The 25,634-nt window shown below is 59.8% G+C and overlaps 1 protein-coding gene across 1 annotated transcript in view; it reads right to left on the minus strand.

The window, feature by feature from the left end:
* Positions 1-10,942: 10,942 nt before the first annotated feature.
* Positions 10,943-25,634, minus strand: part of CACNA1S (calcium voltage-gated channel subunit alpha1 S) — a gene marked incomplete at both ends in the record, with an annotated part of 60,742 nt that continues 46,050 nt past the window's right edge. The window contains 16 exons of the mRNA XM_082614751.1: positions 10,943-11,194; positions 11,311-11,439; positions 11,618-11,709; positions 12,429-12,514; positions 13,639-13,889; positions 14,557-14,685; positions 16,020-16,144; positions 16,392-16,493; positions 17,244-17,346; positions 17,668-17,764; positions 18,761-18,888; positions 19,867-20,026; positions 20,618-20,709; positions 21,404-21,469; positions 21,630-21,758; positions 22,578-22,634. Coding sequence (XP_082470877.1) covers positions 10,943-11,194; positions 11,311-11,439; positions 11,618-11,709; positions 12,429-12,514; positions 13,639-13,889; positions 14,557-14,685; positions 16,020-16,144; positions 16,392-16,493; positions 17,244-17,346; positions 17,668-17,764; positions 18,761-18,888; positions 19,867-20,026; positions 20,618-20,709; positions 21,404-21,469; positions 21,630-21,758; positions 22,578-22,634 — 1,998 coding nt within the window. The remainder of the gene's footprint in view (positions 11,195-11,310; positions 11,440-11,617; positions 11,710-12,428; positions 12,515-13,638; positions 13,890-14,556; positions 14,686-16,019; positions 16,145-16,391; positions 16,494-17,243; positions 17,347-17,667; positions 17,765-18,760; positions 18,889-19,866; positions 20,027-20,617; positions 20,710-21,403; positions 21,470-21,629; positions 21,759-22,577; positions 22,635-25,634) is intronic.

Raw genomic sequence — 25,634 nt, forward strand, 5'->3', positions numbered from 1 at the left:
AGCAAATCAACACCGCCTACTGCCTACCCAGTCCTGATGGAAAAGAGCAGCGCCGCCATCAGTGCCCCAGGGTGGAGGAGGGGCAGGGGAATGGGGGAGGTCTGGGGGGATCCTGCACCTTTCACTAGCATTTGAACCTAGAGGAAGGTCTTTCTGGGGCCAGTAGGTTACTCCTGCCAGAGCAGGAGGCCAGCAGGGTGCTGAGTGAGATCCTGCACGTTCTCTTCCAACCAAGATAAGGTGGGGAGGAGACTAACCTTTAGGGACCAGCTCCACAGACGAGGTACTTTACATGCACGTTCTCATTTCACGCTCATCGCCTTGTGAGCTAGGCTTTATTCTTTTCCAGTTTTGCCGACAGGGACACTGAATCTCACCCAGCATATAAGCAACAGACCCAGGATTTGACCTCACGTGTCCGGTTCCAGGCTCCCAGATCACCTCCGAGCAGCTGCCCAGGGAGCACAGCTCCCCAGCTTGTGTTCCAGGCTTGTGCTCTAGGATGACAACGTTGCATTTTTTTTTTTTTTTTGACAACGTTGCATTTTGCAAAGCTGCTCTCCTGCCTACCAGACTCTGGGCTTCTCCGGGGCCCAACTCTGGTTTCCTGCCTCCAGAGGTCCCCTCTGATTTCCGAGAGTAGGTGACCTTCTGACTCACAGTTTCACTGCTGGGAAATGGCGCCAGAGCCGCTGTCTCCCCACCCCCACCCCCCATCCCTCCAGGTCACAGGGTGTCGAGCCAGGAGGAGAAGGGAGGCACATGGGATGGAAGGTCAGGCCTCCTAGAGGTCAGGGCCTCAGGGTAGCTCCCTCCTGGGCCACCAGGGAACAACAGGGCAGCTAGATGTCCAGACTCCTGGAGCTGCTGTCCCGAGGCGAGGAGGTCAGATGGGGATCCAAGGGGTAGTAAAGAGGCCTAAACCACAGCCTGGGCAGATTTAGTTACAGGGTCAGGGGAAGCCTAGGAGGGCGCCCGCCCTCTTAGTGGGTGTCCAGCCTCAGCACAGCCGTGCTTCCTCCTCAGGTGTGTTCTCACCCCACCCCGTCCTCCCGCTGCCCCTCTTCCCTTCCCTCCTTCCCAAACCCTGAGGCGTCTCCGCATCAGCTGCCTGCATGCGTATCTCCCCTCTCTTATACACACACGCGCGCACGCGCGCGCACGCTCCCCTGTGTTTGGCCCCATCCTTCCCCCTACTGGACTGCAGTTTGAGCCTCAGCTCTTGTCCCGAGCCGAGGCCCTCCCCCAGGCGTCTTGGGCCTCCATCTTCTCTCCTGATGGGAGCAGTGGGCGTCTGGGCAGATGGGACCCTGGGGAGTTGTGAGGGGAGCTCCGCGGCAGGAGGCTCCCAAGCTACTGCGGTGACAATACTCCGGCAGCACCTGGGGGCAGCCATCTGGCCCAGATCTCTCAGGTCGGCCTGGTTCTCAACCCTACAGTAACAAATCAAAACACCTAAGAGATACCCTTAAGCCCTAGAAAGCTCCCTGATGGTGGCCTTTACTTGAGTCCCTTTCTGTGGTTCTTCTTTAGCATTAGCACCAGGCATTGGCATTTGGAGGAAGTATCTGAGCGTTGACCTGGAGTTCTGGGCGTGCAGGATGCAGAGCTCCCGGCCTCCAGCTGCAGCCCCGAGCCTTGCCCGGCTGGGTTCCTGGGAGATAAGGCCTTAGCCCACCCTGCTGGCAGGTGGCCCAGCCAGAGACAGAGCCCAGTCCTGCTAGCCAGCAGGAGCTCCGAACCCCAGAGAGGGCCTACTGGGGTGCAGACGTGGGGACCTCTGCTCAGCGAGGGCGCAGCCTGACTTCCTCTGTTATGGAAGGAGACAGACTTAGCCATAGAGGAAACCAGAATTTGTTATAAATAGCAAGAAAGAGAGAACTGCTGTGGATTACAAATACCCGACAGTCTTTTTTAAAACAACAACAGCAACATACTGTGTTTGGTTTCAGATATTGGTGAGGGTTTAAGACACCACGTAACCTCAAATACGGGATCTTCGTCCATTCCTCTCTGCAGTGCTTTCTAATACGGTGTTAGAGCCAAAGGCGGGAGCAGGTATGGGCAGCCTCAATGTCCCAGAATCCTCGGGTCCCTGAGGTCATCTAGTTCAACAGCGTCATCTTCAGGTGAGGAAACTGAGGCCCAGAGAGGTGAAGAAACTTGTCCGGAGTCACACAGCAAGCCTCTGAGCTGGCACTAAAAGCCCCAGAGGGGGCAGTTTCCACCACAGAGCGATAGGACCCGAAGGCCGAACACCCGAGCCTGGGCTGTGTGTGAGCTCATGATTTGCGTAAAATAAAGTCTGCACAAAATAACAGAAGACAGCCCGGAAGCCGGAGTCACAGAGATCTGGGTTCAGGTCCAGCTCTGCCACTTGAAGCTGTGTGACCTGGGCAAGTTCCCTAAGCTCAAAACGAGGACGGTCACACACCCCCTCATCGTGGTCTATTATGAGGTCAAAAAGGGGTAACCTGGGTGGAGCACCCAGCACAAGGCCCTGCACAGGATAGAAATGAATTTCCTTCATTTCCAGTAGAATCTCCATCCCTTGTTTTATGTGCCCCTGTCCTCTGACTGGACAGAAGGCGAATTTGTCATAAAGACTGACAGGAAGTCAGAGATGAGTGTGGGTGAGGCTGGGAGCAGGGGGTGTGGCGGTGAGGTCTGCCTATGCAAGGGGGTCCTTGTTGATCTGAGAGGAGGAGAGTTTCCAGCCTCTGCAGGCTGCTCGGTGGAGGGGCACCGGGAGCCGGGTACGTGTCTGCAGAGGTGGGAGCCCTCTGCAGAGCATGGATGCCCCTGGGCTCAGCCTCCCTGGGGGCCACCTGGCATCTGAATTTCATTTTACTCACCCCAGGGCTGCCCTGTGCCGAGGGTGTTACCTGTGCTTTTTATAATCCTCACAACAGTCTGTAAGGCAAATACCGTCATTGTCCTCATTTTGCAGAAGAGGAAATGGGCTCAGAGGTCACTTGGCTAGTGTCGTGGTCATTAGCGCCTCGACCACATATTTCCGGCCCTCTGCCTCTGGCACAGGGCAGGCCGGCATGTCCTCACTCTGGTGTTAGCCGTGGCCCTGTGACTTCCTTTGACCAATGAAATGTGAGCAGAACTCACATGTATCGCTTGTAGGTGGAAGCTTTCTGCGCCCCTGGCACAGCACACAAGTTGACGTTGTTTAGAGCGCACGCGAGGAATGAACTTTCATTGTGTTGAGCCACTGAAATTACGAGCTTGTGTGTTACCTTGGCAAAGCCCACCCTACCCGAACTAATGTCCTTAGTAAGGCACAGAGCCAGAATTCTGGCCTGGAAAGATGCCTGAGGGCCCAGAGCCTCCCAGGGCTCTAGCTGCCCACCTCGGACTCACAGATGCCCCTTTGGGCTTCTGGTCTCCGTGCTGCACGGAGCCTTGTGGGCAGGTAGAAGGGGGTAGCAGCCTCTCTGCTCCACCTGTCTCCACCCCCATGATGTTTGCAGATTACTGGCTCCTGGGGACCCACCAAAGGAGCGTGGTTTCCCATCCACCTCTGGCCGCTGTGCTGAGCTTCCCTCAGCGGTCCTCAGGAACCACTAAGAAAAGCAATTAGAAAAATCCCAGGGCCTTTCAGTGCCACCGCCCATTGCCTGCCGAGGAACGGTCGTGAAGCCTGGCCCTGCTCAAGTCACTCTTTCCCTCAGCCCTCACTGAAATAGGGCTGCCGCAAAGGGTTGGGTAACTGTCCAGAGACCCCAGACAGATCCAACTTGTCAGAGGCAGCGTACCAACAGCTGCCGTTTCTGAATGTGGTGCCTGGTGCCATGCAGAGCGCTTCAGAGCTGGGCCGTCCTGTACGGTTCCCAGCTCCCCGAGGAGCTGGGAGCAGCTATCATCCCCGTAAAACGAAGGACACCGAGAGTTGCCCAAGGTCGCACCACAAGGGCAGAGCCAAGGGGCAGAGCGGGGTTCAAACCCAAGCAAGCTGGTTTCCTGCTTCCTCCTGAGTCGGATCCCTGTGGAGGAAAAGGATGGTGGGGCCCCGGCAGCTGCGGAGCTGCCACCTGCCAAAGACTCGGATGTGGATGTTCTAGCAGCTTTTTGCAGCGCCAAACTGGGATGAAAGGGTAAATGTGGAGTATCGCACAATGGACGCTACTCAGCAATGAAAGGGACAGGACCACCGGTACATGATAGGGCGCGGATGAACCGCAGGATAACTGTGCTGAGTGGCAGACGCCAGCCCCAGAAGAGCCCGTGCCTTGTATGTCCAGTGAAGTGAAAATCTAGAAAGTGCAACCCGAGCCGTCGAGCGGCCCAGCGGGTGCCTGGTTGGGGGAAGGTCTCTAACAGAGTCGGGAGGGGCGGGGGAGAGGTCACCAACAGGCGCCGAGAAATCATGGGGGTGGTGGGCATAGCTATTATCCTGGTGGCGCTGGCAGCTCCACGGGGGTAGACATTTTTCCGAAACAATCCAGCTGTGTACTTTGATTATGTTCAGTTTATTATAAGTTAATTATCACTCAACAAACTGACTTTAAAAGAGGTCACTTGCTCTGACTTCATTGCTCACACAGAGATGCAGAGCGGCTGGTGACTTACCCGGGTCACTAGGACAGTCACCTGGAGTCCTGGCCACCTGAAGGTTAGCTGAGCCCTCTGCCTGGCCCCATGTGGCCTGTGGGCTCACTGAGGGTCCCCCTCCGCCAGCAGGAGGACAGTGGTGGGGAATTAGGAGCACAGAGAGGGAAGGTGGATGTAGAGAAGGAGGGTGGACACCAGCCAGGAGCCGCGCTGGGGGAGCCAGAGACCAGGTGACGCCACAGGCCTGGGGACCCGGAGAGACGAGGCGTGGGGGTGGACCCCCCCGCCCCACCTGGTGAGGAGAGGGAGACGGCCCTAGCCAGGGCCCGAGAGGAGCCATCCCCTCCCGCTTCCTCTCGTGAAATTAACAGATAACCCCACCCTGCCCGGGAGCTATGGATTTCTGTCCCAGACGGAGCATCCTTTCCCTGGGTTTTAATAGATATTTGCTTCACCCAAAAGCTGCAGAGCCAGTGGCCAGCAAAGGAGCATTTAGCACATTAAAAATAGGAGAGGAGGCGGTGGAGGGCGATCACGCAGGATTAACCTCTAAAGTGCCAGCTCGCCAAACGTGCAGCCAGATGGAGGATTTTGTGGACAGTCTTGGGTGCCAGCGCCCCGGGTGGTGTGTGTGCTGAATCTCACAGGACAATTTTAGGGGAATTTCAAAGGCCCTTTGACCGTGACAGCCTGCATCGGCCTGAGGTGAAATTATCTCTTGAGTCCCTGGGGGGGGCACCCCCCATTCCTGACTCCTGTGCCAGTTGACAGTGGGGACTCTTTGCCTCGAGGGGATTAGGGAGGAGGGAGGGCGTGGAGAGCCTGAAAGAACTTCCTTCCTCTTTGACTTCCAACCTGGGTTGGAGGATCCCAGGAGAAGGCCCGCCCTGGGGGGCCTTCGGGGGTCTAAGTCAGGACCTGAACTAGCACGAATGCGGAGGGGAGGGGCGCCCAGGTCTGCCTCCCACCCCCAGGCCAGACTGATGAGTGCCCCTGGGTCTGGCAGAGGAGGGGTGGGCTCCCGGCGAGACAGTTAAACTCACAGTGCCTGGTGCAGAAGCCGCTGGGCCCCCCTGCAGACTCTCCTCATGGCCCCCTCTCAGAGGGGGCCCCCTCAGTGGTGACAGGTGCCGGAGCGCCCCCCTCAGTTTGGGCCTGCACGCTGCCGAAGAACAGCCCTGACCTGGCGCCCACCTTGTGAGACTCTCTCCCAGCCGATGTGTGTGATCAGGACGTCAGGACACATATACACAGCCCCCAAGAGAAAGGCGGGGCTCTGTTCCCCAGAGGGGCAGGGATGGGCTTGTGGTGCTGGGCAGTGGGGAAACCCACCCTCATCGTACTAGGTTAAATATTGTCAGATGGCCGATTTGTAGACCAAAGGGGAGAATGTTGGCCATTTCAAGCGATTCATCTAATGCCAGTTGTCTAGCAGTTTACTTAGTGTGTCTCTGGCGGTTCCCTCCCCCCCTTTCCTTTCTTCCTTCCTTCCTTTTTTCCTTGCTGGGGATACAAAGTTGATACAGAAATCTACTACCTTTGGGAAACACTGTATACTTGGAAAAAAACAAGCTGTAGCGTCCTGGTTGTGATACAATGTAACAAGTGCTACACTAAAAGGGAGTGCTTAGAGTCACCAACTGAATAAAAAAGCACACGACGTGGGAGCTGTGAGCTCAGTTTTGTTTGGGGACTTACTGAGGACTGCAGCCCGGGAGACAGGCTCTCCGTAGCTCTGTAGCGGGGAGTCAGCATGTATGTGATCTGGAAAAGGGGGCCGTGCACTCAGGCACACCTCTCGGTTAGGGGCTGCTGGTCACCAGGAACGGATGTTTCCAATGATGATTTTAGTGCTTTTCTAGGTATGAGAAGATGCACGAAGTTGGGCTCATCAAATCTGAAACTACATAACTCTCTGAAGGCCTGTTCTGCCGGTTCCTCACAAAGCAGGGAGAGCCTCATCGCTCTGACCTCCTTTCAGGGGGTGTCGAAGGTCGAAGGTCGGCGACGCAGCATCAGTGACTTCATTCTTGTGGAACCGGGTGGCGAGTGGCCTTCTCTAGTTGGCAGAGTTTGCTGGGGCCACCGGGTGCGGAGGGGAGCTGAGCGTGTCGGGCTGCGTGGGCTTGGACGGGCGCTTGGCAGGGTGTGGGAAGGGGCTTGGGCCAGATCGGTAGAGGACGGGGTGGGATTGGGTCAGGGATTGTCCTGCGATCCTCCTGATACTACAGGGTGCCGGCAGCTCAAGAGCAGCGTGTAGGCCCCTGTGGGACACCTGGCCTCACTGCTTCTTAGTGGGTAATTGACTTGGCTTTTCCCGGAATGGGCTCAACAGCAATACCCACTTCCTGGACGGTGTTGCGAAGGCTAAATGTGATATTGCGTCCTTCAGGCACGGCATGAACCGGCCTTGATGATGTCAGCTGTTACCATTCTCTGCGTGAGGACACCGCTGGTGGAGATATTTTATTTTATTTTTTAATTTTTTTTCTTGCGGTATGCGGGCCTCTCACTGTTGTGGCCTCTCCCGTTGCGGAGCACAGGCTCTGGACGCGCAGGCTCAGCGGCCATGGCTCACGGGCCCAGCCGCTCCGCAGCATGTGGGATCTTCCCGGACCAGGGCACGAACCTGCGTCCCCTGCATCGGCAGGCGGACTCTCAACCACTGCGCCACCAGGGAAGCCCTGGTGGAGATATTTTAAAGGGCCCACGACTAGAAGTGGGCTGGGCTGGGTCTGCAGGTCTCACTGGCCTCCTTCTGGAACCAGGCTCCTCGCACGGACTCGGACGCTGGGCTCCACGGCCCTTTCCTCCTCTGGGTCTTGGTTTCCTTTCTTAACACGGTAGAATCTCCTCTGCTGATCATTTTATTTAAACAAACAGCCCTCAGCTCTCCCTCCTCTGAATCCTCCAAATCCCCACATCTGACCATCCACACGCTGCTCTGACATCCTAGCGTTTTGAATTCGTGTTCGACACGAGAATTATTATTTTGCCCTATGTATTTATGGCAGGCTTCTTTTAAAATGCTTCTGTTCCCTGGCTTACTAAACTGGATTTAAGTTCCATTTAGGAGACGGCAGCATGGCACAGGAAAAAGAAGCAATGGGATGAGAAAGCTTGGGGACAAATCCAGCCCTGCCCCTTCCAGCTGGGAGACCCTGCCCCTCAGGCACCTCATCAGTAAAACGGCAGCAGGAACCTTGGTGCAGTGGGGAGTGTCACTTGCCACCATAAGCTGTCAGTCCCAAGGCAGGAGTGGCGTGTTACTGGGATCAGATGCCAGAAAAGGGGTCAAGGTTAGCTCTGGGTTGTCGGTGCCTTTTCTAGCGACCCGTGGAGCCGGCCTCCACACCCGAGGGCTACGGCTAAGAACTGCAGGGCCTGTGGGGGGACCAGGCCCGACGCTGAGATGCTGGGCTGAGAGCCGAGCTGCCCGGCATCCTGTGAGACACTCAGCCTCCTGCCGTCCTAACCTCTGGCTTTTTCTGCCAGCATCTGACGGAATCAAAACAGCAGCTGCTCACCGAGGGCTGGGCCCTTCCAAGGTCACTTTCACACCTTCCAGCAGCCTGCACGTAGGAGTTTATCCCCATTGTACAGGAGGACGGGCAGAAGCTTGAAAGGGTCTGTGAGCGCCTCGCATCGGAGCACGGAGGCAGGTGGAGGGACTGGGGGCCGCACGGGTCCAGCTCCAAGGCGGTGCTCCCTCACCTTGCAGAGGGCAGCCACGCCCCTGCTTCAGGGACCTCTCGGCCCCATCCAGAGCCGGGCCTGGAAACGCACTGGGACCACAGCTGGGGCACACCCTGCTCTGAGGAGGGCCTGGAACCGAGCCCAGCCTCCTTGGTCCAGAGATGCTCCAACTGAGCTCCGCACCTTCCAGAAGGCAAGGATGGCTCCCCCGGTCCCCACACCTGGCATGAGGCTCAGTGCCCACCCCTCCCCCAAGCTGCACCCCGCCCCGTTTGGCAGATTGCCCCTGCCCCCACCCCCCAGCAGCGGGATCCCAAGTCTGCAGGGAACTGGCCAAGAGAAGCTAGGCGTGCAGCAGACAGCGCCCTGGCCAGTGCCCCCAGGCGACAGAAGGTGGCCTACCAGCCCCTCTGGGCACTGGCTCTGTCAGATGGCCCGGCTGACAGGAGGGGCCTGCCTGCTCCCCCCATGGCCCCTGGCCCTCAGCCTTCCACACCCGTGTTCCTTTTGTACTTTATCTGAGTGGCCTGGTGGCCCTCTATGGAGAAACCCAGCGATTATTTGAAGGGGCGCTGGGGAGAGGCAAGATTCTGTACATTCTGACAAGTTAGAATGTCCTGCACGTTGCAGAGGAAACTGCCTGAACTCTCGGAAAGGGTGAGAGCTGGAAGGTTCCTCAGAGCCCGTGTGCACGTGGACACCTGCCACGTGGGCTGGGAGGCCTGGCACAGACGTGCCAAATGGCGCAGCCATTAGGGCTGTGGGGCTGGAGCCACGTCGCCTGAGCTGAATCGCGCCTTGGCCCTCCTACCCGCTGCGGGGCCCTGGGCACGTTACCTGTCCTCTCCGTGTCATACTTGCAAAAGGAGGATGATATTTCCTCGGTATCAAGAGGATTAAATAATTAATCTATGCAGAAGGCTTGGAGCAGGGCCTGCTGTATTGTTGGTATTCTGTACACGTTAGGTATTGATATAAGATGCTCCGGTCCCACTTGTAAATGGAAACATCGTTCTATAGACCTTTGCAGCGTACGAAGCCATTTCACGCGTGCCCCAGGTTATCTAGTTTTTCAGCCATGCTGCGAGGTGGATTATTTCAGCTCCCCGCCAAGAGGAGGCAGTGGAGGGGACAGTTTGAGCGGCTGGCTGGGTGCGGCTGAAACTGAGGAGTCAGCCTGCACCTCTGCAGGCCGATTCCTGCCCCGCCTCCCCGGGGACTGGGCAGTGAGGGCGCGAGGCTGCACCCTGAGCAGGTGACCCTGGGCGGGCGGGCTGTCAGCCAGGGCAGGGCCACACTTCTCAGCATTTCCCTGCATTTATCTGACAGTGATTGAGCCTCTCGTCTGTGTTGAAAAGTGCTCAGCTCTGGGGTTAAGGGCCAGCCTGGTGGACCTGCTCCTGCTTTCGTGGAACTTGGCCTCAGTCTGGTGAGAGACGGCAGGTAGACAGCAGGTAGCTGGACGGCGGGGGACGGCCAGGACGGACGTGCAGGTGGAGGAGGGCAGCGAGGAGGGGCGGACGGTGTCTGGGCTGGCCGAGGGCCGGCTGCAGGAGAGCGGGCTTCCGCTGGGTCAGGGGGCCGGGCGGGAGTGAGGGGCACAGCGGGCTGTCCATCAGGCTGGTGACGGGAGCTGTGGGAGGGATCTTCTGGGGGCATCTCTGTGCAGGAGGGAACAAAGCCTTGCTGAGGGTGGAGTGGGGGCGGGTCCCTGGTGCTGAGGTTTGAGGAGGAGACAAGTGGAAATGGCTCCTCGGACGGAGACCCTGGGTCTGCAGGGCACCGGGGGGGTCATCCCCCTGCCCCGTGCGGCTCCCAGTCTGGGCGGCGGGGTTGCCAGGAGGCGCACGGGAGGCCAGTGGGAGAGCTGATGGTGGGGGGAGCGTCTGCCCAGGGAAGAGGGGAGGGCCCCGGTGGGACCCCAGTGCTAACTCTGCCCCTGGCTGGCTGTGTGACACAGGCACGCGAGCCACCTCTCTGGGCCTCCAATGTGGCATCTTCAACCTGGCCTCTCCCGCTGCTGGAGAACGAGCGGGTACCGTGTGCGACCGTGCTCTGGGGCTAGGATGTGTCTGCAGCCGGCACACAGGAGGGAGTGGGGGCCACAGCCCGTGCCTCATCCTGTTACTCACTGCTCCTCGGTGGTAGGGGGAGGGGAGATGGGCACTGCGGGCCCTGCTCCCCCAGGCGGAGAGCAGGGCCCCCCTGAGGCTCTGGGGCCGGGCAGGCCGTGGACTCTGGCCAGGACGGTGGGGAAGGGTGGCTGCAGGGGACCTGCCGGGGGGCTGCCCGGGGACGTCCAGGAGCACCGCCTCCTCCACAGTGGCCCCTCTGCTCCTGCAGGAGGACGACGCAGACGGGCCTCCGTGGAGCGGGGGGGGGACGTGTGGAGGGTGTGGAAGGGCCCCCAAAAGAGATGAGCAGAGACAGGTGCCCTGTTGCAGGCCTGGAGGCTTTAATGTCCTGCTGGCACTGATCAGGCCTCTTTGAATGACCCCAGAAGCTCCATCCCATCACGCCTCTTGCTGGGGAGGAGAAGGGCCTGTCCATCTACCTCCAGACCTTGCGGGTGGTTCCTGTCCGTTTGTCCGTCTAGTTGCTGAGACGGGGGGCTGCCGTGCTGGGCCCACCCTCCCGCGCCAGCCCCCCACCCTTGGCCACGCCGGCTCTAAGCCCGTGGCCTTCACAGCCTGCAGGGAATGAGGGTCTCCTGGGAGCCCTGATGCTGGTCGAGGCTCCCCAGGGAGGACGCGAGGCTCCAACACCCCTGGGCACCGGCCACACCCTTCAGGGTCTCTCGTCCCTTCAGAAGCTCGGCGGCTGCCACCTCCACTTCCTGCAGTTCCATCTGGCAGGCTTCCACCAGGGTGTGGCCCGTTGCCATGACGAAGTTAGCATCAGCCGCCAAGGTGTCCAGGCCCCCTCGAACCAGAGCCTGCAGACGCGAAAGGCGGCCGGGTGGGTCTTCCCGCGGAGCCTCAGTCCCTCTCCACCCCAGGCCATTGCAGGGCCACCCCAGGATGCAGTCCAGTGCCTTCCTAGCCCCCTCACCTCTCGGATCAGCTGGGCCATGGCTGGGGCCGGGCACCCGGGAGAACCATCCTTGGGGGGCGCTTCCTCGGGCAGGGACCCTGGGGTGGGGCTCCTCTCCTCGGGCACCAGAGACTCTGTCCTCACAAGCTGTTCCAGGTGCACAGAAGCAAAGACCCCTCAGGAATGCCGGAGCCCACTGGGATCAGGAAGCCCCGGCTCTTCAGAGGGAGCCCCAGCCAAGACCCCCAGGAAGGCGGGGACCAGGGGTCCCATCCCTTCTGCTGTTGAATTACCACTAAAAGCTCCCCGGCCTCTGGCCCAGTACCTGGCGGGGGGCGGCAGGTGCCTGAGCTCCGGGTATCGCCCTCCGGGGCAGCTGTCCCTCCAGCCTCTCCCCATGGGACTTGCTGTGGGGTCCTGTGGGCACGGTGGGCCGAGGGCCAGAGGGGCTGCTGACTCCTGCTGGGAGCCCTGGGTCCACAGAGCTCCCCTTGGCCAGTCAGCCCCGCCCTGAGATCCTCGGGGTCCTAGAGGGTGACACATGCCGAGGCCCAGCCCACCCCAGGCCTGGCAGGACTCCCCACTGCCCATCCCCCCAACTCTACGTGCCCTGGTCCCTGTCCTTGTGGGTTTGGGAGGGGATCAGGGCCAGAGCCTGACCAGCTTTGGCCAAGCTGATCTTGTGTTTGTGTGCATGTGACTGTGCGTGTGTGCGCGTGACTGTGTGTGTGTGTGTGCATGTGTGTACACACAACAAGCACCCTCGTCTCCTGTGAACTCCAGCCTCCTCAGGCCCCCACTGTCACACACAGCGGTCCAGGACCCACTGAGAGGCTGCCAGGTCATCTGCTGAAAGGCAGAGCCGAGGTGTCAGTGTGTCCAGGGCTGTCTTCAGCCGGGGTGGAGGGGTCCGAGCTTCCTGGCGTGCCAGGGAGGGCCCTTTCACAGTGCACCACCCGCCCCCGGCTCCCTCAGTCACCTGGGTGGCCCCCTTCCTCTGCCTGGGTGAGGAGCTGGTTCCCATCGCCACAGGCCCCCAGCCCTCCCGGCCGCAGGCTCCCCAACTGGACGGAAGAGCGGCTCCCCAGGCCTTCCTGGGAGAAGGTCAGCCCCTCGGGAGCACAGGAGAGACTGACCCAGGGCCCCCTGGGGCCGGCCGGAGGCTCCTCCTCTGGTGGCAGGCGTCTCTGTGCCCCCTGGGAGCTCCCCTTCAGAGTGGACGCTGAAATGGAAGCACAGCTGATGGGGCTACGGGCTCCCCCACCCCTGCCCTCTGTGGTCCCCACACCCTTTCCCTCAGGGTCTAGGCCCATCGCTGTGGAGTGGCCAGCCTCCTCTCCTCCGATCTGCACCCCTTTGCTCTCTGGCCCCTCCCACACCTGCCCAGCTCGGGCCTCACACCCCTGAGGACACTGCGTCTCAACCTCGGTTGCACGTGGGTCACCCGGGAGCCCTGACATCTGGTCGCGGGGTGTCCCGCCCAGAGCCCACAGTTCTGGAAGCTTCCTCCATGCCCCTAACCAGTTAGGTCCTGGGCCCTCTGCCTGCTCAGGACCTACTCTTTGACATCAGTTGGTCACAGTCGGATCACATGGCACGTTCTCCCGACAAGACTGCGATCCTCTGGGGGCTGGGCTGGGTCTGCACGTCCACAGCACCCAGCACCGCGGTGACCCCACGTGCAGGCGCCCTCCAAGACTTGTGGGCTGAATTTGAGGGGTCTCAGGCCAGAAGGGGGTGCAGGCAGCCCCAGCCTGGGAAGTAGTGGTTCCCCTGGCCTCTCCCCTGTCCCGCCCATTCCTGAGGCGGGGGAACCCAGCCTCTCCAGGCCAAGGAGACGCCCAGTCCCTGGGCCCTCTGTCTAGAATAGAAGCTCTGCTTGGAGCCCAGGCCATAGGCCACGATGGCCGAGACCCTCTCTGCTCATCCTGCTGTTTTTCCTGACACTCATGTAATCACAGGTTATATTCAGCCCTGGGTTGGCGACATGGGATCCACCTGGAACCCAGAGCCAAGGGTTGAATCTTAATTCAGGTTTCGTAGGATGTGCCCTCTCCTTCTAACCTAACGTGTGCCTTTCCGGGACCCGCCAAGGCCACGGAAGAAAAGCACCTCTGGGCACTGACCGACACCGACCCGAGGCTGCCCCCTGCTGGCTATACACGTCTCTGCCGTCCAGGCCGGCCTCCTGCGCAGCAAGGCGTGGGCTGGACCCCAAAGGGCGCAAGGCAAGCAAAGCGCACCCTCCACAGTTCGGGGTGCCCCCAAAGGCCCGGAGCCCACTCACCATGTCTGCCCAGTCTCACCCCAGCCCCTACACGCCAGGCTGACGGTTGCCACCACTACCTGGAAAATGCTGGGCTGTTGCCATGGTTGCTGTTGCCACCGGCAACGTTGGCGTTGGCATTGTTGGTGTTGGCACGAGCAAGAGGGTTGGTGCTTGGATGTTGAGGGAAGTCCTCCAAGAAGACGGGCGACTCCAGCTCCTGCATCTCTGTTTCAGTAAACTGGAGGGGCCTCTGGTTGGCCATGTGTGGAGGCAGGGAGTTGGTCCTTTCCAGGAAGTTGTCCACCTGGCCAAACAGGCCTCCGGTCCTCTGGGGGCGAGGAGGACAGGGGAGGGACTGAGACCAGGGACCAGGGATGGATGCGCGGGGGCTGCCACCCGGGACGACAGACAGCGCCGGGAACAAGGCCAGAGGAGAACAGAGCGGGCTGTGAGGCCGGAGAAGAGACCATCGCCCTCAGGGCGTTCTCAGTTTGATGGGGTACATGGGACACCCCTAAGAAGTGTATGGGGACCAGACACCAGGACGGGAAATGCAGGGTGTCGGGGAGCCCGGAACCAGGCAGTCTGGAGGACGGGCTCTAGTCCCACTTCCGAAAGTAACTTGCTGAGCGGTACTGGATTCAGACGGTCTCTCTGGGCCTCCATTTCCTCATGAATAACCCAGAAGGTTCAGCTGGGTGGTCGTGAGGGACCCTCCAGCTCTAGGAGGGAGGACGGTGAGACAGGAAGCAGCTGGGGCATCTGATAACCGGGGCTTCGGATGGATGGACGTTGCCTCAGGCTTGTGGGGAGGGGAGGCCGGGGAGGCTGGGCAGAGGAAGGTGGGAAGGATGTGACACCTCAAGTAGGTGGGTTGTTGGTTCAGAGTCCTGGGAGGTGTGGGTGGCGGGTATCCTCAGCCCCCCGTTCTGGGCGGCCTTTACGCTCCCTGGCCTGGAACGCGCACGCACTGGCGTGGCCAGGGCCTCACTCACCCGGAATATCCCTTCCTCCATCGCGGCCTCCGCCATGGCTCTCTCCAGCTCCTCCTCGGCCGTCAGGTCTCCCGAGATGGTGCGGCGGATCTCAGGGGCTGCCTCTTCTTCAAGGGTCCGCAGTCCGGCCTGGGGACAGAGAGGGACTCAGTGGCCCCTCCAGGCCAGGAGGGGAGGACGCACTGCTTCTCACGGCCTCCCCCGTTTCTAATCCCGGCAACCAGGGCTTCCCTGAAGGCCCAGCTCCGCCCCATCCCCTCCTGCCCATTCGATCCCCCTGGGCTCCTGCTCTGGCCGCCGGGATAGTCCAAACCCTGATGGCTCCCAAGGCATCTTCTCTAGGCCTCACAGGGGGATTCATCCCCCGCCTAGGCCTCCAGGCTGGGAAATCCTCTCATCAGTACAGTCTTTTAGACAAATGATCTCTTCCAATGGCACGTGACATTTATACCATTTTTTGAGCTGATCAAAGTTCATATCACCAGCAACGGGACAAAGCAAGATAGGTGTCACCTGACAGTTTGCAATGACAACGCAGCATCACTTCTGGGACATTCCTGTCCAAGATGCAAGCCCTCAATCTGTCACGAGGCAACACTGCACAAATCCAGACCGAGGGACGTGCTGGCTGGGACTCTTCAAAGTGTCAAGGTCATTTCAAGGAAAGACTGAGGGACCACAGACTAAAGAGACGTGACAACTAAACGCACTGTGTGATTCTGGATCCGATCCTTTTGCCATAAAAGACATTATTGGGACCACTGGTACAATTTGCATGGGGCCTGAGGATTCCATGGGACTAATGCCTCAGTTTCCTGATTTTAGTGGCTGCATCGTGGTTACGTAGGAGGGTTATGGAGGAGAAGGCCCTTGTTGGCAGGAAATACACGCTGACCTGTTCTGGGTTGATGGGAATGACTCTCAAACGGTTCAGAAAGGAATTTTTTTTTTGTATCATACATGCAACTTTTAAAATTGTGAGATCGTTTCAAAGTAAAAATTGAGATACATTTTTGAACACACAGCCCAAACACGTGAATGTTTTTTGAATGTATCCTTTAGGTGCGTTATACTTAACATAAAAAATTGAAATTAAAAACAGGCAAGATGACCCAAAGCTCTACGTTTCTTTGCGTACCCAATGGGTCCTCTCAAGCACCTCCCCTCCCCCGGGAAGCCTGTCCTCTTTGGAGACCACTGCTTTCATCTAACCTAAATCTCTCCCTTGTGTTCAGGGGACAGGACCATGGTTTTGGGTCGTAGCATCCAGGGCTGGAAGGGCTCCTGGTTCTTCCCTTGAGGTCGAAGCATCTTCCATCCAGAGCTGTCATCTCTCCCCCTACTCATCCCGGCTCCGTCCTGCCCTCTCTGCCTCCACTGCTGCCCCCAAGGACACAGAGAAGGAGCTGGAGGCTCGAGACCATCTCAGCAGTGGAGCTCCCTGGTGCTCGGCATGGGCTTACCTGGATCTGCACGGTGTCCTTCTTGGGCCGGTACCCATAATATTCCTCCTGGCGTCTCATGAACTTCCGGAAGTGCTCCTGGATGAGAAACGTGGCATAGAACTTCCCCACCGTCACCTCGTCATCTGCAAGGGGGGGCAACAGGGGCTGGTGGGCATCTGAGGCTGGGGCCAGCGTGCAGGCCAAACATAGCCGGGCCCAGGTGCCCCTCACACCCCCTCCTCTGCTTGCCAATGTGACCCCGATGGCTGCCATGGGGTCCACCCAAGGCATTCACGGAGGGCCAGGCTGCTCTCAGACTCCCATGGGGCTCCCTGGAAGCGACCTTTCCCCTGTCCTCGGCCGCCTCTGGTCTCCCAAAGCGGCACCCACCTCCTATGGGAGGGATGAGCTGGTCCAGGAGCTTCATGCTGGTCCTCTTCCAGATCTTCTTGATGATGGTCCGCAGCTCCTCATTGGCCTGTTCGAAGTTACCTGGGGGCAAGGGACAGGCCAAGCCAACCGCGCTTGACAAAGCCACCAGCACTCCCCGAACCTCTCGCTCAGCAAACGTTGGCTGGGTTTTCCCTTGTGGCGGCTGCTTTGTGGGGAGGGCATCGCTGTTCCCCTGGGGCGGCCCGACCCTCGGGTCACATACGCACTCCCCACAGGCCTCGGCTCCCAGCACCTGGAGTGGCTGATTGCAGAGGCTCTCGCCTCCCATCCTCCCCTCCGCCCGCCCAGCAGCCCTCCATCCCCCACACCCCGTGGTCTGTCCCGCCTCCTCCAGGCAGCCTTCCTGCTCCTCTGCTGCATGCCTGCGATGGTCCTGCTCACCTGGGCGGTAGCTCTGATGCCGCTGGGTCCCTGCGTGAGGGACACCCCCATCTCCTCCCCCCTCCCATCCTGACTGTCCTCCCGGCAGGGGGGCCTGCAGGTTCAGTGGGGCCCCGTGCGAACCCAGCGGCGGTCCAGCAGATCCCGGGGGGTCCCATCCCCGTGCTCACCCCGCCACTCCCTGGCCCACCCGCATCAGACCCGGCTGTGTGGGAACAGAGCCTTGGTGACCTTTGCCCTGCAGAATTTGGGGGCTCCCGCTGTGCCCTGAGGGGCATGAGAACGTTGTGGCCATGGCCTGGGTCCCCCCTCTGCTTCTCCCCGTGACTCTTGATTCCGACCTTTAGCTCAGATTCTGGTAGAATCCGCTAGAAAACTCAGCCCCTGAGAGGAGGGGACTGCCCGCACCTTCCGTCTTGATCTTGAGCGCTGTGCGGACCAGGGCGAAGAGAGTGGCGTTGAAGGTGACGGTGCCATCGCTGTTCAGAGGCATGTTCATGCCCACCAGCCGCTGTGCAGAGAGGGGGCTCACTGCCAGGCCGGGACCCCTGAGCCAGGGGGTCATCCTCACCCGGTCTGGGGCCCGGCAGGGGAGGGGACCGGGCGCTGGGGTGAGGATGAGCAGGACGCCCTCCGTGACAGAGGGGAGGATGAATTGGAGACACTGTTGAGAGTTTAGGTCCCAGGGATGCGGGGACCCAGGAGACGACTGCTCTAAAATGACTCACCCAGTCGGGCCCTCGCCAGTGTCCCTGCCCCAGGGCCCCTGTGCCTCTTCCTTCCGGGGGTGTAGGCCAGGTGGGGGGCACCCGTCGCTGGCAGCTCTGGTTACCTTACATGCTACCCTGTGGGGGCAGAACTTCCCGAAGCCCAGAGGGGGCTGGATCCTTCGCAGCAGGGTCACCACGTCCAGGTGTTTGATTCTGCCCCTGAGGGAGGACACCAGACCCGTGCACCTGGCAGCCCCACCCCGACCTCCCTTCCTGCTCAGCAAAGGGCCGAGGGCAGGGGAGCCGGGAGACAGGGACGCTTCCTGATTTCCAACCATGCTTAGGGAGTGGAAGCTGAGTGTCCGTTTTAAAGAAGAAACGATGTTTGAATTCACTGTTGCCCACCACCAGGAATGGGCTCTCTTTTTTGGGGGGTGGTAAGAGGCCAGAATCCCCTCAGACATGGGATCTCCGGGCTGGAATCCGGACCTCATTTCTCCCGTGGTGGAGCTTTCGCTGGGTTTTAGTCAAGCTGCCTGGGGGCTCTTGGGATGTATTAATAGAAGTAGAGGGTATGGATCAAGGGAGGTGGAAGCTCACTTCCAGGGACTGGTAGGGAGCTGGAGACCGTGTCATAGGTTGGGAGATTAAGTGAGATAATGCATGTCGTGGTCAGCACAGCACCTGACACCTGGGAAACAGTCATCGAATGTGAGCTTACTACCTTCTTAGAAAGAAGGTAAGGCAGCTGTGCTTCCCAGTGTTAAAGTGCACCCGAATGCCCCGAGGGCCAGGTTAACAGCAATGCAGATTCTGATTCCGTCATTCTGGGGTGAGGCTGGGGAGGTGGTGGGGAGGCTCTGCATCTTTATAGAGCTCAGCTTCTTGGTCAGTGGACCACACTCTGAGTAGCCGGGGTCTAGACTGCCTGGGGAGGTAGTGAGTTCCCTGCTCCTAGAAGCATCCAAGCGAAGTTGGATGACCATCTCCCAATAAAGGCAAGGGGGCTTCTGCCCTGGGAGGCTGTAGGATCCCTCCCAACCCTGAGGAACTCCAAGTCTCTGATCCGGGCCCTCGGATAATAAAGGGAGGGGCAGCCCTCTCCTTCTCGTTAGACTGGAGAGGGACTTGCTGTCAGACTCCAGGATGGGGTCTAGACCACAGGAGTGGAGGGTTGAGGGAGGGCCCAGCACAGAGCCTGCAGGAGGGACTCACTTAGCCTCTGGGTCATACTCTGCCCAGATGGCCTTGAACTCGTCCAGGTGATGAGGGCCCAGGATGGACCAGTCCCGTGTGAGGTAGTCAAAGTTGTCCATGATGACCGCCACAAAGAGGTTGATGATCTGCAGGAGGAGAACCGTGGGCTCCCTGCTCGGAAAGCCAGGTGGCACGGGGCGGGGGGGAATGGGGGTGTCCACGGGGTCTGGGGTCCGTAGCTTCTCCCTGCCTGGGCCCTGCCTCCGAGCCCTTCTGGCGACTACATCCCGCACATGAGCAGCCTGTGTCACTCTGCTCCGGCCCACGCGGTGTCCTCTGCCGGGGCTCCTGGGGCTCATCCTTAAAAATCCCAACCTCATCCTCTCGTCTGCCCCCCAGAGGGACGCTGGTCTCCCCCCGCCATCAACGCCCCTGTGCTGCTCTTGCCTGTTCTGTATTGTTGGGTGTCCCTTTGAAATGCAAGGTGGCACTCAGTGAGCACCTTCAGGGCTAGGGTTGTGTCCTGCTCACCTTTCTGTCCCCTGCACTGAGCCCAGGGAACGTTAGACGCTCAAGCAAGCGTCTTAGTGAACATAGAAAAGAAAAAGAGTGCAGAGCGAGGGCCTGGGGCTGGGGGCTCTTTGTCTCCCACGAGTGCAGACAGCAGCCCTGGAGCCTCAAAGCCACCTGTGCTCTGTTTCCGAGCCCCCTTCGGGACCTCGTTTCCGGAGTCTCAGCCTCCTCAATGGGGGGCAACCGCCTCTTCCAGGGAAGAGGGAGGGGCGAACGGCTTTACTGAAATTTACTGGCTTTACTGGAATAGACTTTACTCTGTTTTAGGGTAGAGCCTCACTAAATTCTTTTGATTACTAATCGCTAACAACAATAGCAAAAAAGGGCCAAGCTCTTAGCAGCTCCTCTGGAGCATGCAAACGCACTCAGAAAACGAAGCCACACCCAGGATGACCAGAACAGGGACACCTAGCCAGAGTCCCGTTTCCTGAGTCCCTGAGCTAGGTCCCTGGAGAGACAGAGGCGACGGGAGGCGGGAGGGGGTGTGTGTGTGTGTCACCCTGCCTCAGCGCATCTCCCCGCAGCCCGGCCGCCCCGCCCTCGGGCCTCACCAGGAAGGCACAGAGCATGTAGAAGCTGATGAAGTAGTAGTAGGCGAAGTCGGTGCCGCAGGTGCGCTCCTCCCCCGGGCCGTAGTCCGACTCGGGGTCGCACAGCTGCCCGTAGCTGCAGGCCAGCAGGATCTCCTGCCACGCCTCACCCGTGGCACACCTGGAAGGCAGGGCCCCGTGGGCCTCTCATTCTGGGCAGCGGCGGGGAGCTGGGCACCGTGGGGAGCAGGCCGGGCGCCCCTGAGGACCCCGGGTTCACGTGCTGCCCAGTGTGAGCCAGGCCCCACTGCGCCCCGGGCTGCGTGCAGTCCCCCCAACTCTACCCCTCGTGGGGCACCACAGGCAGGAACTGAACAAAGAAAGGGGGCTTCCTGGACAGAGGGACAAAATCAGTCCAGGACTCAAGTCACCGCTGGGGCAGCAAGAGAGCAAGAGAGCTGACTCTGGGTCGGCGAGGCCTCCCCCTCCCCCCAAGGGACATTCGAGCTCCGTCGCCCGCCTCGGTGCAATGAGGGTGGGGCGATCTGCAGGACCCACTCAGGACCGGCTGCCTCCTTTTTGACCCCCAGGGCACAGTGAAGTCGAGGGCCACTCGTGCAAAAACGATTTAAACAGTGGCTCTGGCTGTACGGGGGTGAGCCTCCGAAAAGGACAGCAGAGCCTTGGCGCTTCGGCGCGCTGGGCCCACACACGTGAAGCCAGCCTGCCCCACCGGACTAGAGGAGGGGCGGGGACAGCTGGGGCCTCTTGCCTGAACAGCAGCAGCACGGCCTGCGGGAAGGTCTGAAAGTTGTTGTTCCGGTTGATCTGGGTCCCGTCCACCAGGGCAATCTTCCCGAGCATCTGCAGATCAGGAAGCCCGCGACAGTGGTACCCGCACAGGTCTCCCCCAGCCCGTCTCCCACTGCCCCCTATTTCCTCCAAATCCCCTCCACTTCAGGCCCCGTCAGACGTGAAGCCAGACGAACTGGGCTGCAGTTGGCCCTTGCACATCGCAGGGGTATAACTTTACAGTCAGCCCTTGGGCCCTCCGTATCCGGGGCTCCGCATCCACGGTTCAAACAACCGCAAATCGTGTGGTACTGTAGTACGTATTTACCAAAACAATCGCGTATATGTGGACACGCGCAGTTGAAACCTGTGTTGTTCAAGGGTCACCTGTATTATCAAGGTTGGGTGAAGTTCTTCCCCTCAAGCCAAAGAAATCTGGGGGTGTGGCCAGTTTTCCTAACCAAAAGCCAGTCAGGGACTCAATGTGGGGAGCAGGGTGCTCCAGGAGAACGCAGGCTGAGACCACCCGAACCTCTGACGGGGCCTTGGAGAGCCATCGGGCCCTTGTCCGTCTGCCCACAAAGCCTCCCCCGCTCCACGCCTCGCGCTGCTTCTGCTTGACTAACGCTGCGCCGTCTGGGGACCACCTCCTTCTCTGGTCCTGCAGCTGAGCCCAGGGCTGCCGGGAGGCCGGACGGGGGAAGGGTCCAGGCTGCACGCCGGCCAGGCCTCCGGAGGCTCCCCCCCCGCCCCGCCCCTCACTCACCTGCATGCCGATGACGGCGTAGATAAAGAAGAGCATGACGATGAGCAGAGCCACGTAGGGCAGGGCCTGCAGGCGACGACGGAGGCTCAGGGCGCAGGGCTCCGCCGCCTGCCCCGCAGCCCTGCCCTCCCTTCGTTCACGTTCACCGGGACACCGCGGCCTGGGCGGCACGGACGTCCCCGCGGCCCCCGCAGAGCAAACCCCGTGGGTGGGCGGGGCCGCACACCTGGAAGGACTTGATGAAGGTCCACAGCAGCGTGCGTACGCCCTCCGCGCGGCTCAGCAGCTTGATCAGCCTCATGACGCGGAACAGGCGGAAGAAGGCGCTGGAGATGCGGGCGCTCTCGTCGGGGTCCTGCGGGGCGCAGCCCCAGGATCAGTCTGGGGCCGGGGCAGGGGGTGACGGCAGGCAGGCAGGGCGGGGCAGAGTGCGCGGTAGAGTCGTGGTGGGGGACTCCCAGCCCGCCCCGCGGCCCCTGCTGAGCACTCGTGCTGGCCCTCCCGGGGGCGCTCAGGGCCCCGGGCCTGCTCCGCTGGTGGTGAGGCGGGCTGGGCGCCAAGCAGTGCGCGGCGTGGACAGCGATTCTGCCCCCGGGGAGGCGGCGGCCAGGCCCGGCGCCGGCTCTTCTGGAGCTCCTGCCTCATCCCACCTCCTCCCCGAGCTGCCACTCAGCCGAGGACCCTGGCAGCTCTCCCGTCCCTCCCCTAGTGTCCACCCAGTGCCTCCCAGAAGCTCAGCTGCTCTGCGGCCATCAATTCAGTGGCCACACCCTGCCCCGCACAGGGCTGTCCCAAGCCGGGAGGCCTCTGCCCACGTGCCAGCCTTAGACACTGGATGACTCCGCCAGGGAGAGCCCCCTGCCCGGTGTCCCGTGTCCCCACAGGCTTGATGCTGGTGACCTGTCACTAAGGTTCTGTATCACCCAGTTCTCTCTGGATGTTCCCATCAGCACAGAGGCCCTGTTTCCCAGGGCTCCGAGAAAGCCACTGCATCCATGCACATTCTAGTAGCACAGAGCTCCCACCCATCCCCACCCGGACCCTCTGGGGCCTGCTTGGGGCAGGGGGCCCTGAGTGCGTCTGCCCCATGCAGTCCAGCAGCCAGGCCCGAGCATGCACGCTGCAGGGCAGAGCTGGCGGGCGAGCCCTGCAGGCTCATGCAGCCTGGAATTACAACGTTCCCGCAGCTGCCACCCAGGCAATACAGTCCCCCGCTGGAGGCCAGGAAAGTCTGTGGAGAGAGAGAGGAGGGGGTGGGGGGAGGAGAGAGAGGAGGGACACGGTGGGAGGGCGGTGAGGAGAGGCGTCAGAGAGGACAGACCACATAAGAGTTAAAGAGAGAACAAGGCAGAGAGGCAGGGGGTGAGAGGCCCCTAGCGGCTGCCAGTCAGGGTCGGGCGGGTGGGTGTTGAGGACGAAGCTGTGGGGACAGTGAGGCCACAGGCTGGGGGCAAGGGAGCAAGGAGAGGAGGGAAGACCGAAGATGGGCAGGTCCCTTCTCGCCTCCAAGATGCAACCTGTGTGTCTGGGGTCTGTGATGCTGGGGCCGTATGGGGGGCGGCACGTGGGAAAGTACCTGCTCATGGTCACAAGGGGAGTCACACCCCTGTCTCCTGAGTCCAGGGGTGCTGGCCAGCTCCCTTGTGCTGCTGAGGCCCTTACCGGGGTCCCATCCTCTGTGGCAAAGGCCCTCTGGGGGAGTCTGAGGCCCCCCAGCAGATGCATCTCTGCCCACACGCCCCAGCCCCCCACCTGGGAGCAGGACCTAGGCTTCCATCTCAGGGCCAGGCCTTTAAAGGGTGGGCACAGGGTGCGGGGAGTGGCCTTTGTTCCTGTTTACTCTGAGCTCCTCCCTTGGGCCACATTTCAGGAGAAGCCCTGTTTCTGGAGTCCTGGGATGGGGAATCATTGCTTTATCTCCTAATTACTTGTGGGGGGACTGGTTCCCAGTATGCTATTTCCCCACCAAGCAGCGTTCTCCAGGGCAGCTTTCACCTGGAACACTGGTTCTCAGCCCAGGCTGGGCATCAGAATGCTGGGTCCCCACCCCGGCCGAGTAAGTCAGCTCCTGGGGCCTGGGCCTGGCTTCCGGGTGTAAATGCACCCCAGGTGATTTCATATGCAGCCAGGGGTGACAAGCCACGTTCCAGGCCTGTGCAGCCAGCATGGTACCACCAGCCACACGTGGCTCTTTGGGTTACAGTGAAAATTACATAGACTTAGAAATTCATCTCCTCAGTTGCACTGGCCACATTTCAAGTGACCAGTAGACACTTGCAGCTCGTGGCTACTGCACTGGACGGAGCAGAACCGGGATTGCAGAAAGTGCTAACGGATGGTGCCGCCCTAGTCTGCTCCCCGGTATATATGACAGGAATATAAATCAGTATTTTAATTCAAAGTCTTAACATGACTTCAAGCAAACAGTCCTGGTTAGGGGCACCCGCTGTCCCTAAAAACCAAAAGGTGACCAACAACGCCCTCGGCCCTCCTGCACCAAAGACACTGCTCTGATGTACCCCAGACTCCCCAGCACAGACCTCAAAACTCCAAGAAGTAATTTGTAATTTGAGCTGAGACTGCGCTGGTGAGAAGTGCTGCTCTCAGACCCTGGGGACTTTGGGGGCTATTTCCCAGCAGGTGCCCTGGTTTGCCCAGAAGGCAGCCTGCCCCCCTCGGCCCGCCCCCTCCGGGCCTGCTTGGATACAGGATGCTCTTCCCCACGCCCCTCCTCCCGGCTGCCCCTGGCAGGCACTCTAGGGGTGGAGGGAGGGGAACGCCTTGGGGCTTCAACCTCTGGCTCTGGGATCTGCCTCTCCCTGTCCCCTGCTCCCCTCCTTCACCCGGCAGCCACCTCAGCTTCAGATCCTCAGCGAGGCCACCCTGCAGGGCTCCACCTCTGGGATCCTGCCCTCTGGCAGAACCCCCCCACCCACACCCTGCTGCTTTTCATCCCACCCCCAGGCCTCATCCCCTCTGTCTCTCCTGGGCCAGCTCCTGGGCTCACATACTGGCTACTTGTACTGAGACCCAACGAGCCGGCCCTCAAGACCACGACGATCCTGGTATCTGACCCCGTGTTCCAGGCCTCAGGGCTGCCAAGCATGACTCCAGGGAGAAACTGGGCACTCACCACCACCCCCATCCCCCCGCCCAGACTCAGACCCCTGCCTCCTGGCAGTGTGGCAGCCCCATCAGCTTCCTGCGGTGGGTTCATGACAGCAGCTGTCCCTCAGAGGCAAGTCACACTGTCACACCCACTGCCCTCCCTCCCCAAGGACTCTGCCTGCTCCTCAGATGCCCTCGAGGCACGCAGCATGGACGCCGCCTGCCCTCCTCCCCCACACCCTGCCCCCTTTCACACTTTGCATTCCTCACGGCTTCTGTCTTACACTCATCTTTTCCCAGGGCTCTGAATCGCATCCTTTTCTACCTCCTGTGAGACCCTAACAGTTTCCTCAGCGGTCTCTTCCCTCCTCCATGCTGGCTCCACCCACAGCCTCCGTCTCCTCAAAATGAATCGGAGAAAATATTTGCAAACAAAGCAACTGACCAAGGATCAATCTCCAAAATATACAGGCAGCTCATGCAGCTCAATATCAAAAAAACAAACAACCCAATCCAAAAATGGGCAGAAGATCTAAATAGATATTTCTCCAAAGAAGACATACAGATGGCCAACAAACACATGAAAGGATGCTCTACATCACTAATCATTACAGAAATGCAAATCAAAACTACAATGACGTATCACCTCACACCGGTCAGAATGGCCATCATCAAAAAATCTACAAACAGTAAATGCTGGAGAAGGTGTGGAGAAAAGGGAACCCTCTTGCACTGTTGGTGGGAATGTAAATTGATACAGCCGCTATGGAGAACAGTATGGAGGTTCCTTAAAAAACTAAAAATAGAACTACCATATGACCCAGCAATCCCACTACTGGGCATATACACTGAGAAAACCATAATTCAAAAAGAGTCATGTACCACAATGTTCATTGCAGCTCTATTTACAACAGCCAGGACATGGAAGCAACCTAAGTGTCCATCGACAGATGAATGGATAAAGATGATGTGGCACATATATACAATGGAATATTACTCAGCCATAAAAAGAAATGAAATTGAGCTATTTGTAATGAGGTGGTTGGCCCTAGAGTCTGTCATACAGAGTAAAGTAAGTCAGAAAGAGAAAAACAAATACCGTATGCTAACACATATATATGGA

This window comes from Mesoplodon mirus (genome assembly GCF_964341445.2).
Source record: "Mesoplodon mirus genome assembly, chromosome: 3".
In the NCBI taxonomy this organism is placed as follows: domain Eukaryota; kingdom Metazoa; phylum Chordata; class Mammalia; order Artiodactyla; family Ziphiidae; genus Mesoplodon; species Mesoplodon mirus.